Source organism: Cetorhinus maximus, chromosome 10, assembly GCF_964194155.1.
Source record: "Cetorhinus maximus chromosome 10, sCetMax3.hap1.1, whole genome shotgun sequence".
Taxonomy (NCBI): Eukaryota; Metazoa; Chordata; class Chondrichthyes; order Lamniformes; family Cetorhinidae; genus Cetorhinus; species Cetorhinus maximus.
The window spans coordinates 119,091,308-119,103,815 of NC_135888.1; the positions used below are offsets into that span (position 1 = coordinate 119,091,308).

General features: G+C 40.6%; 1 protein-coding gene across 5 annotated transcripts in view; it reads right to left on the minus strand.

Annotated features, from left to right (window-relative positions):
- Positions 1-11,271, minus strand: part of LOC144685974 (teneurin-2-like) — a 555,228-nt gene extending 543,957 nt beyond the window's left edge. For all 5 annotated transcript variants that reach the window (XM_078551059.1, XM_078551058.1, XM_078551057.1 and 2 more), the window contains exon 1: positions 11,112-11,271. In XM_078551059.1, coding sequence (XP_078407185.1) covers positions 11,112-11,160 — 49 coding nt within the window. In that variant the 5' untranslated portion in view covers positions 11,161-11,271. The remainder of the gene's footprint in view (positions 1-11,111) is intronic.
- Positions 11,272-12,508: the final 1,237 nt, after the last annotated feature.

The window sequence follows — 12,508 nt, forward strand, 5'->3', positions numbered from 1 at the left end:
TCTCTCTCTCTTTCTCTTTCTTTAGTTTCTGTCTACTGTAAAAATACACACAGCAATACTGTAGAAAAAAACAAATCTTATGCAGAAGTAGGTTGGAAACCTCACAGTCTTAAGCTCTGTTTTCCAAGTTAGCTGCTCTATTTCTATGATGAAAATGAAGAAATAAAGTGTTAAAATCTCAACTAACGTACAAATAGAGCTACAGCCCTGCACTTACAAGTGTGAAACCACAAGCTGCCGTGAAGAAAACCATATCTTTGACCTCTTAATTTTTTCCTTTACATATTGTAGCCTATTTCCCTCCAAAGATGCAAAATTCCCATCTATTAATTATTTTGTAGAACATGATGCATTGCTAAAACAGTCATTGTATTCTATGCTGCCAAATGCAAAGAAAAAGTGATACATACAAAAATAAGCTGCCTTCTTAGGCAAAAAATCCTTCATTTCTACAAAGGTTTAAAGGGCCTTTGTTGGCACTTACATATCCGCTTTAATGTTCTCTTTTGCGAGTGTGCAGTATCTCATCACTCACACACCCTCTCATCATTGCCAGAAGATTATCCTGTCGTAAATGCCAGTTGTGATATCAGTAGGGGGTGGCGACAGTTAAAAAAAATCATCAGAATGTACAGATTGCTTTTCGAAATAAAAAAAAACAGGAAAACCCCGAACCAACATTTTGAAAACATTAGTCCCTTCACAATTTACTTGAAACTAAATTATAGCTTGCCCTTAGGATGGTGAAAATGCTTTCCTGCACAAATTCAAAACATGCCAAAAATGTATTATCTTGCTTTCTATTTTATTGTAGAAATTCTATCAGTTCGGGGACATGTGCGTTGCATCTTTCTACTGTGCTGTGGTAATAGCCAGCATAATGTTTTTCTGTTATATCATTAAAGATTTCAAAAATTTATTGTACGAACTCTAGAAAAAGCCAACTGTTAAGTCCAAGTTGAATGATCCACTCTCACATCAAACTGAATTTTTGATTTTCACGTTCATTTCTTTAGGTTTCTAAATTCATCCCCTCATGTCCAACTGCTATCCAGTATTATTTGGATGGAGTGTCAGGGAAACAACTTGCTCTTGGCATGGGCTAAATAACACCCTGATTATTTCCCTCCTTTTCTGTGGAGAAAGGAGGGAAGTAGTAACCCAATCTTAGGCAAAGGTGGGATTGAAACAAACAAATTCACATCTTGCCACTTGAGAGCTCCATGTTTCACCTGCCTTTTTTTTGTTGGCACCCATAACCTTTGTTTTCCTTTCTTACAAATTTGTGGCACCTGTGATTTACCAAGAATTGCCCTGTTCCTCAAATGATGCAGAACACAAGTTTAGAAGTAGAATAACTGGCTGTATTCTGAAATCAGGAAACCATGCCTTCCTTACTACGAACAGCAACTTCTGAGCAGCAATCTCTTAAAATTGCAGCCTGCACTTGCATTGTGCCTTTAGTGAAGTGAAATGTGGCAAAACACTTCATCAATTTAAGATCCAACCAAAGCAGAAATCAGGACAAGGGTTAGGGACGTCACTGATGCTATGGTGGGAGGTAGGTTTCACACAGCTGATAAAACTTTCCTTGTTGTCAATTTAAAATCCTGGAATTCCCTACTCCAGAACATTATGGGAACATTATTGTTGTAATGACTCCTGAGGTCCCATCTGCCCTCTCAACTGGACACGGAAGATCCCATGACACTAAGATCAATGGAATTATTCCAGGTGTCTTCACCAATATTTATTCTTCAACCTTCCTTCCTTCCTCTTTTCCCATATTACATGGAGTTGCCACACTGCTGGTTGATCACCTTCATAGCAACCATTTTTTTTGGATTTGGCAGATGGTTTTATAGCCAACAAGTCCTTGAATGGGACTTGAACCTGGGGCCTATCAGGCTTGGAGGCAGGAGAGCTGCCCACTGAGCCACTCCAGCTCCCCGCAACATGTATTCCTCAACCAAAATCACTAAAGCAGATAATCACATTGCTGTTTCCTAGGCCTTGCTGTGCATAAATTGGCTGCAACATTTCCGATATTGGGACAACAGCTGTAGAGGGCTTTGAGATGTCGTGAAATTGTGAAAGATGCTAGTTTTCTTTTGCTTTTACTGTTCACATACCAAAAGCAATTAAAATAATAAGTATTAATATCAGACAAAGGCGAAGCAAGGCTTTAGCAAAAGAACTTGCATCAAAGTCTCTGCTACTGATAATGAAATGGAGACACATGTGGTAGAACAGAGTCAGTTCAAGCAGGGGCAGAGGGACAAAGAAGGCGCTGGACTTTGTAAACAATACATAGAGGGGCAAGGGGCTAGTACTGCTTAGAAGACAGCAGGACGATGAGTCAATACTAACATAAATCCATAGAAGCCTGGCGCAGCAGAAACAGTCAAGTGCACCTTCCCCCAAAAGGGAACACTGTCAGGAAAATGTTTCACCTTCACTGGTTAACCAAGTCAAACAAATGTATCAACACATAACACGTACACAAAATAGGACCCTTACAAGTAAGGAACACACTTTGTACTTGGCAGAATGTTTTGACTCATCAATGACTTGACATTGAGCACAGCAACTGTGTTGCAAACGAGTAGGATGGACAGCTAAAGCTGGGCACCGTTAGCATACATGGGGAAGTCGACCACACGCTTACGGCAAAATTGCAAAGAAGCAAGGAACACGCAGGTCAAGGATGGAACATTGGGGCTCTCCAGCAGGAATCTTATGGGCACAGGAGAAGAGACAACGATAGATGCTATGCTGGCTATGTCAGGACAGGTTAATGGTGAACCACTAGGTACAAAAGGTATCTTTGGTGGGTTTAACTGACTATGAGGTGGGAAGATACAATGCATTTTTCATGTTAACACTCTGGACAACAGTTTTATACATTTGTACTCCGGTTTCTTTGTAGGCCAGAATCAATCTCAGCAATGAAGGAGTTAATTTTCCCCCCCGAAGTGCAGCCATATATTGTACACAGCTACATACATAGAGTCAACGTTTTGCTCAATGGTTAGTGTCAAAAGATTTGTTGACACTTTTTTGGAATTCAGTCAATTCTACAATTTCATCTCATCTAATTTTTCCTCAGTCTTGATGACAAAATAACTCTTTTGCCAGCCTCTACTTAACAATGCATAATTTGAAGGATTACTTGTCGAAAGCCAGAGAACAAGTCAACAAAGTAATCACCAGCAACATTATTATTGCATAATGCCTAGCTGTTCCAGGATCATTCTTTTTTAAATGGCATTTTGAAATCAATTAGTTAAGTATTCATTTTGTGACAGTAAAGCATGTCAAAGCGTTAACATAATGACATTGAGGACAGGTAGGATGTAATCTCCATCATCTACTACGCTGCATTTATGGTGTCAGGGAAGGAAAATTGGAGGGAGAGTGATCATTGAGCCATTCTCTTAGCTCCTCCTAGTGGAGAGTTGAAGAACAGCACTAGTAGACCCTGATCAGCAGGTTATGCCCAATTTAATCAGCTGCAGGATTTGCATCCTCCCAGGCAGGATACAGAAAGAAAGGTGGGGAGGGGGTGGGGGGAGAGAAGGACACAGGATCTTGAGCATGGTTTTATCTGAAAAAAGCCTCAACTTAAGTTCCAACTCGCAGACCAAAAATTACGGCAGGAGTTGCTAGATATAAGTGATTTCGTACCCAGAGAACAATAGATTAAGGGGTTATTTTTTGCAGGCTACAAGCATACTTGGATTATATGAAGATAGATAGTATGTCATTGAAGAATAATTGCTTGGATCAGGAAAACTCAGAAAAAGGTAGAGCTAAGATGTACTTTTACTTCTGAAAAAGGAGACAAAGAAGAAACTAAATGCAGAGAGACTACCAATTTATTATCAAAATATCTTGAGTTTTGCTGACAGTACTCCTTGGCAATTAATGCTCCTCACATAAATTTAATGTGAAATGTAACGAGCACATTGCCATGCAAACTCTGAGCTGTTTCTCAATAAACGGATGCAAAAAAAAAGAGTAATTACTTTTTCAGTCTTGCTGATGGGCACCCAATATCATTGGCATGCTTATCGGAACCTTAAAGGGCAGCGTTACCATATTAGGCAGTTTTGGAGCGGGTGGTCTGAAAACTCCATGCACATCTAGAATTGGCTGCGGCATTAAATTCATAATATGACAAAACCTTTATCTGCTGAGTTGCTGATTTTTATTCTACTTCTAAATTGTTTTCATATTTCAATCAGGGTTTCAATAAAAATTAAGGGTTCCCACTACCATGTATTAACTAACAAAGCTTCAGGCATCATTGTGACATTGTGCTGTTAAGCCCACCTCAACACATAAGTGCAATCACCTGTCTTTGCAATGATGACACCTCCTGTTTAAAAAGAATAGTACTCTGGGGGTCAAATCACGAGAAAGTGATTGATGCACCCTCTCCAGCACTCAAATTTAACTTCCTCTCCTTCCACCAGATCACAAATTTTTGCTATTGATTATCAATGTTAGAAACAAAATGTCCCTTTAATCCAGCTATCATATTACAGTTAAATGATCAGGAGGACAAAATGAATAGAGAAAACTATGCTAGATTCAGCCATGCACCACCTGACAAGGAGTGATCTTGCTAGTTAGGATTGCTCACTAATTCGACAGTCTCCAAAGTCTTTTCCGATCAATTTAGCCATAGTTGCTATGAAAATGTTCTTTTGATTAACATTAATCAGCATTGCATATGGTTCTTAAGTTAACATATACCCAATGTTGATATGATTAAGTATAAAAATGCAAAGTTGTTCAGCAACATTTCCATGTTGCAATCTATCTATAATAAACACAAAGCTAGGAGCACCATTTGGATGATCGAATATCCGTCTAATGATTATTCTAATTTACTCAGGGAAAATTATGACCTACAAATAATCAAACTGCAATTAAATTAACAATGCATAAGAATTTTACTGCTCAGCACCATTGAATTCGTACCCTCAAGGGGAATTGGGTGCCATAGTTGGTCAGAACTTTTGTTTTTTTCACCTCCAGGATCAGGGTCAAATCAACATTAGAAAATTAAATTTAGGTTGCATTAATCTCAACCCATTTTCCAGTTGGCTTGACTTCAGAGCAGAACTGTCCATAAATACTTAAATTTATGTCCTCACTCAGAAGGCCTGCAGAGATTGATAGCACGGCAATGGTAACATTGTATTGAATGGGCATTCTTATTCGAATGGGATTCATACACTTGCTGATGTATTGCAAAAGGAGTTTTAATTTTCCTCTAACCTATGATGTGTCTCATTTTAGATGACTGGTGCAAAAAAGTGTGGAAAGTATTACTTTTATATAGCTCTGAAGGTTGAGGGAGAAAGTAGAGCTTATAATTTTTTTAAATCAAATTACACAAATTAACAGAAGTAGACAGTTAAAAGGTTATATCGTTAGCAGGATTCAATAAAGTAAATGCAGGCACAGAATGGTTCCTGATTTCAAAATACCGCTTACCTAATGGTATTTTGCCTTCGTGGAGTTGACAACATGCACTCATTACATTCTCACAGTAACTCAGAGCAAGAAACACAAATTTTCCAAAATTGCTGTAAGTGTACTGAAAATATTTAATAATTTATTAGTTGCTCTTGAATACACTTTCCTCTGAATCAGCTAAAACTCAACCACAACTGTTTTCACTAATGCAATTATTACTATATTGAGTCATTTATACAAGTTTTTACAGCTGCTTTCGGGGTGACAACTAGGATCATCTTTGACTGGCGTAGAACTGCAAGACACTAATTCACACAGTACCTCCTGATTTTCATCATTATACCACTGGGAGTTATGCCTTCAGCTGCCTAGGCCCTAAGCTTTGGAATTCCCTCCCTGAAGTTCTCTATATCTCTTTCTCCTCCTTTACGATGATCCACAAAACCCAACTTTTTAATCAAGCTTTTGGTCTCATGCGGCTTGGTGCCAAATTTTGTCTGATAACACTCCTGTGAAGCTGCCTTGAGACGTTTTGCTATGCAGAAGGTGCTATCTGAATGTACGTTTAGTAGATGTGGTTCTGCAATATGCTAGTGCTGGGAGTCAATTTCACAGCACTGGCAGCAGCACAGAAGCAACTTTGTTTGAAAGTCGCAGTCACAATGTTCATTTCTGGTCATGGACCTTCCTAATGGAATGTCTGGAGAAGCAAAAGGAAAACCACAATGCTGAACCACATGGACTGGACTGAAGGTCCATCATCATCTAATTGCTTAAAGTTTAAATAACTTCTCACCAAATCAAATGATTTTTCACTATATTCATCATGTTTGCCTACTTGAACATGAAGGCCTGCTCCTATTTATATGGGTTTTTACAAGCAGCCATTTATAATGTCATTTCAAGGGGTGTTATGGTAACCTGTAATGTCAAGTCCCATGTGTTGCATTTTCACTGCAAGCTATGCTTGCTTGCTTTCCTTGTGCAATCTATGCACTGCTGCCTGATAAATTATCTGCTTTCGCCCTCCCTCCTCCAGTTACTTCTCAATTTCCTTCCTTTCTATTCCATTTTTTTCAATTCCCTATTCGACACTTGCTCATCCTCCCATTCCATTTTCATTTTGCACCATTTACCACAGCAGGTGAAGGAATCACTGGGCAATCCCTGGGTCCAGTATGACAATTTCTCCCCATCCACCCTCTACCCCATCCCTCACAACCCTTAGCTGAAAAATAGCATGTGGTGTGCTGAAATGTAGAAGGTTTTTTTTAAATTATAAAGTAATATCCTCATCTCTCCAGCTCCCTACCTTACTCTGTCTCTGCAGGAGTTAGCATTTCAATCTGGAGTATGGCTTCACAGGCACCCGTATATTTCTGGTACTGTGCTGAAGAGGCTATTCATCATGGGTAAGCTATCCTTTGGTTCGATAAATAGGAATAGAGGTAAGAAAACATCCTAGCGCGCTTGCTCTCCGAGGGTAATGCTTTATCGTAGGATAACACTTTACTGCAGCAGTATATTATTGTCCTGCATCCACCCAACAAGTTCTTGGAAACACTTCTAGAGGGTAATCTTCAGTGTTACTGGGTTACGGTGAATCAATAAATCAAATTCTACTTTAAATACTGGGATTCAAAAATTCTTCCAGGCTTTTAGGGGTTTGCTTTCTAAACTTCATCCATGTTTTTTCATGAGAAAACAAAATCAGTGTGTTGTTCAATTTTAATTTGGTTTCATTTTGCACTTTTTCTAGTCCATGTGGTGGGGGGGGGTGGGGTTAGTGTTGAATTTACTGTGAGCTAGTTTTCTTTTTAATAACGCGCGCAGCCTGGCAATGGAGAATATCAATGTTTCCCCCGGAAATAAAAATTGCACATGACTAGAAGTTAAAATTCACACTGGTAGAAGTTGGCACATCTGCTGAAGCTTTCTGCATTTTCAACATTAGCAAAAAGAATTTTATGAAAAGACTGCTAGCATAAAGGTGATCATGATTATTCTAAATTCCAATTAATAATTCGGTGCAGTCCAATAGTTATTACATTTAGATAACTACATGATGCTTGTCTAGTCTGGACTTTACCCTCAGAAGTCAACACGTTGTAACTGTAGTCTCAAAATCCTTTAGATTCATAGCTTAATGGTGCACTGAAACTAGCTGTTGTATGCAAACCCTTGAGCTGTGTTGATGCATGTGGAAGGCATAATGTCTTCATGGACTAAGCATTCGCAAGAAAAATTTTACGCATTGACAACATCAACATGTTAAGTATAAATCAGCTTGGATTGGGCAACTATAATGCCAATTTCATGCCAATTCAGAGTGGTTTTGGAAATGTATCGACGCAAAAGTGGCGGTATAGCTCAACAGTCAAGTTAGCAATATAATTCAAGAGAGAGACATTATCTCATGTGGGTAGTCTCACCATCAATTGGGCTCCACTCCAATGTGAGTCCACATTTTTAGATGTTTAAGAAATCCACTGGGCCTTTTAGAAGGTTTATAACATTATATTTTTCAGTATTTTAATATTATGAGATGTTGTCCTCTCATTCACACTCTAACATTAAAAATTAACATGCATACATCCACATTCTAGCTAAGTAGTTGGGAGTGTAGCTCAAAGCTGCTCACCGTACATCAGATTCTATAGGTACTAAGATTGGTAGCCACAGTGTAACCACAAACATAAACCTGCAGCGCAGGAGTGATATGAGAATTGTATGTTGACTGTACAGGTGGAAGAAAAAATTGGTTAAACAAGAAACAAAGCGTGAGAGAGTAAAAGGAAAAGCCTGAAAGATCTAGAGACTGATCTGGATAACAAATGTTGAAAGACATGTATGCCATGCAATTTAATCTCCTTGTAAATGGGCATACAAGTATGTAATGTTCTAGCACACTTATTTTAAATCAATTAATGCTGCTGCTCAAATAGTGGGCAAATTTGATACAAGTGCATTAAGCATTTGTGCGCTAGCATTGAAGACATCTAATGTATCAGCAGTAGGGGAAGAAAGACAAATAAAGACACAACACTGGAAAGGTGGTGAGAAAAAAACTCAAATTATATAAAGAATTGTTACATCTATGACTACCCCCTTAGAATGAGCTGCCAAGGCTGCAGATACGCTGGAAAAAAGAAGTACAGCCCAATGGGTCATAAAATGAATTTCACTGCCAGTACAGACAATGTCAAGGTGGTAATAACTGGTTGCAAAGTGAAAAGTAAACTTCATTTTGTGAATGAGAAAAGCAGAAGAAAATCTAAACTGTGTCAAGTCCCATTCATATGATTGTTTTTTCTTCTAACTATCCCCCTTAAATAAAACTATAATTTACCAGCTTCATAACATTTACATCTGCAACTATTTGTCAGTGGAACCTGTAACCAGCATTTCCAAGTAAGCAATATAGCTGGGGAAAAATTCTGATTTGTCTGTCATTTCCTGCATTAAAACTACTGTTTCATTCTGCAATGCCAAAAGACAAATGTATATATGAATGAAACTGCAGGTACATTGTGAATTATCCACATCTTTTACATAGGCAAAATATACATTCCCACTCTGAGTTGGTTATGGTTAAGGGCACAGTGGAGATTGTTGTCAAAAATATATTTATATTCCAACCTGCCTCACTATATAATTAGAAGTTATGAGAAGTATTACTATCACCATTATAACTAGAATTTGTGGTTTTATTCATTAAGATTAATTTGTTTTGAAGCCATCATCTTTTTGTTTTAAACATAAAAGTTAATTTGAATGTTATTGTTACGAGACATACACCTGTTAATTTACTTGTGTCTTCAGTTAAGAACAAGCTTAAAATGTGTTCTGAATATTTTTAAATAGGCAACATTGCTTAAAAAAACAGGTCAGAATATTCTTAGTATCAATATAAAAGATTTTCCTCACTCTTTATGACTCTCGATAATGATGCTCCCCCCACTCCTGTACAAGGATACAACGCACTATCACTTTTCACCTGTTCATAATCACCCAATACTGTAATCACTGTAATTTCAGTTGATAGGTGAATCTTTGCCATCAAATAAAAAAACATGAAATGTCACCATTTCCATCATAACATCGCTGAGGGTTGAATTTTCCATTCCTTGTACTTTTGTGCATGAGAGAAGAGAAAGGCTGTGAGCTCAGTCAGAACTATCACAAACAAAACATTAAAACAACACATTTCTTCTAAGTTTTGTCAGAATTAGGAACATTGTAAATCTCGATCCAAAGAAATCTCTGTTCCCTCAATTCTACCACAAAATATTTGGCACTTTGACATATTGACCCCATCAGTTGATAGTGTTGGGCACAAACTGCACCATAGTTTAAAGTTACCAAGGAGATTTAACATTCAGTGGTTTGAGAATCAAGTGGGAGAAACAAACTTTCTCTAATTTATTATTTACTTGTGCATTAGATGTCTTCACCCAAATTTAAATGTAAATGAATAATTTAACTGCAACAAGTTTTGTGAAATAGGGACTCGTAAACTGACATTTAACAGACTGGTACCAAACAGAGAAGTCAGTGAATCCAATGGGAGGCCTGTTCTCTTAATCAATTAAACTAATTGAAGAATTTAGAGGAATAAGAAGCTGGCTGGGAAGGACTTGAGGATTTTTTAATGGTGTAGACTTATTACTTCCTTACAACAGTAGCAGAATTCCAGCCTCACCATTAAAGCTTTCTTTAAACATCTGTGTGGTCTGAAGCTGCTTTTTTGATTTGCAAGGAACGCTGCGAAAAGGCAGCGGCGTTTGTAAGCAGCTAATTAATGTATTCTTATTCCAACTCGCGAGGCAACTGGAAAATCATATCCTGCATATTTGAGATTGTACACTGCTTTCAAGCCAGCACCGGGTTTCAAAGACATCAACAGCTCGGAGCAACACGACTTTAAATGGTAAACAGCGCTTGCAGCTTTCGGAGAAAACGCGGTACAAACACAGAAACTGCCTAAGCCACCCAACACCAGCAAACAGGCTGAATATGTATGTTACCTACGGAACAGACTTTACAGAAAAAGGACGGGAATTAACGCCTACAGTAAAACAGCACGTCTTTGCTGTTTTTTTAAATGAGCTGCTGAAAGATTTAAAAAGAAATGATGGTCAAAATGGAATGGCTGGGAAGAGATAAACGATGCTCGCTAAACACTGTCAAGTAAACCCCCTTCTATAGTCCAGAACCGGAATACAGATAACACTCAGCTCTCGCCTGAAGAGAGTACAAGTGGCAAAATGCGAAAGACCGCAGATCCGAAAGGACCCGAGTTACTTTGCAACTTTTTTTTTTGGTGGAAGGGGGGAAACAAACGCTGCCTCCGACCAAACTCTCCTTTCCTTTTCCAGATCCCCCTTAAATCTATTTGACGCAATAAAAGGAGACTGCGAACCCTATTAAACGCGGCACGGTACACCTAGAATTAATATTTATATATATATATATATTATTTTTAAAGTGAGCACTCCCTTCCCTAGAATATTCTAATAGCCTCCACAGTTTGCCCTGCAGCCTGAGCGAGTGGATGAACCGCCACGACGTTGATTTGAGTGTCCATGGACTGAGGGATGAGATTCCCAGCTCGCACCTACCTGTCTCCGCCGGGAACTTCTTGGGCTTGGCGGCGTTGGCGAGCAGCATGGTCCGGGGCTTGGAGTTCCAGTGCCCCCTGGGCTCGCCTCACCCTCCGACCGCAAGGAGACGAAGATGATGATGGTGATGAGGGAGGAGAGCGGGCCACACACTGCCACCTCCCGCCAGACAGCAACCCCCACCCCCCTTACCCACCCACCCCGCCCCCCACCACCACCACCACCGAAGCTGATGCCAGTGGCGGCCGTGGGTTCGATACCAGTCCGGCCTCTGACCTGACTCCTCTGGGCTGGAGACGGGCAGGGAGGGGGAGGGGTGTTGAAGGAGGGGGAAGGGAGGGGTGTTGAGGGAGGGTGTGGGCAAGGGGGGAGGGTGGAATGGTGTGGGCAAGGGGGGGTGGGGAGGGGGTGGGCAAGGGGGGAGGGGGTGGACAAGGGGGGAGGGTGTGGGCAAGGGGGGGGTGTGGGCAAGGGGGGAGGGTGTGGGCAGGGGGGAGGGAGGGAGTGGGCAGAGGGGGAGAGAAAAAGGGAAGAGGAGAGAGGGAGAGGGAAGAGGAGAGAGGGAGAGGGAAGAGGAGAGAGGGAGAGGGAAGAGGAGAGAGGGAAGAGGAGAGAGGGAGGGGGGAGGGTTTGCGGGAGAGAGAGAGGATTGGAATGAAAGGGGGGAGGAAAGAAGGGAGAGAGGGAAGGAAGGAAATGAAAGAGGGACGGAGGAAAGAAGTGAGAGAGGGAGGATAGGGAAGGAAGGAATGAAATCAAAGAGGAAGGGAAGGAGGAAATGAAAGAGAGGGGGGAGGAATGAATGAATGAAAGTGAAAGCGGGAGGGAGGGAGGGAGGGAAGGAATGAGAGGAAGAGATGAATGAAATGAAGGGAAGGGACTGAAGAAGGGAAGGAAATAAAAGAGAGGGAAGGACAGAACGAAATGAAAGAAAAGAGAGAGACGGGTGAAAGAAAGGAAGGGGAGAGGGTGGTAGAGTGGGCGAGAAGGTGCAGAGGGGTTGGTTAAGAGACGAGTTCCAACCCTTACCTTCCCCGGCTACAAGGCAGCGCGACCGTGGAGTTTAACCGAGGCTGGGACATGACCGGAACCGGCTTTAGGAGCCTCCAACTCGGGCACTTCGTTCTAGCAAGCCGGAGAGGGAGGGAGGAGGGGGGGGGGGGGGGGGGGGAATAAATAGAGAGAGAGAGAGAGAGAGAGAAAAAAAAACGAATGTCAGAGCTTCAAAAAAAAAATGTGGAGAGAGCCAAACGTCAGAGCAGAGAAGCCGGTTAACCCTCCTCGGCTTCTCTTTTATCTGGTGGAATAGGAGGAGGAGGGAGGGTCTGAGAGCAGAAATAAGTATCAACACTGCAGGGGAAAAAATAAATAAGTCCGAGCGTTTGGATAACTTGAGA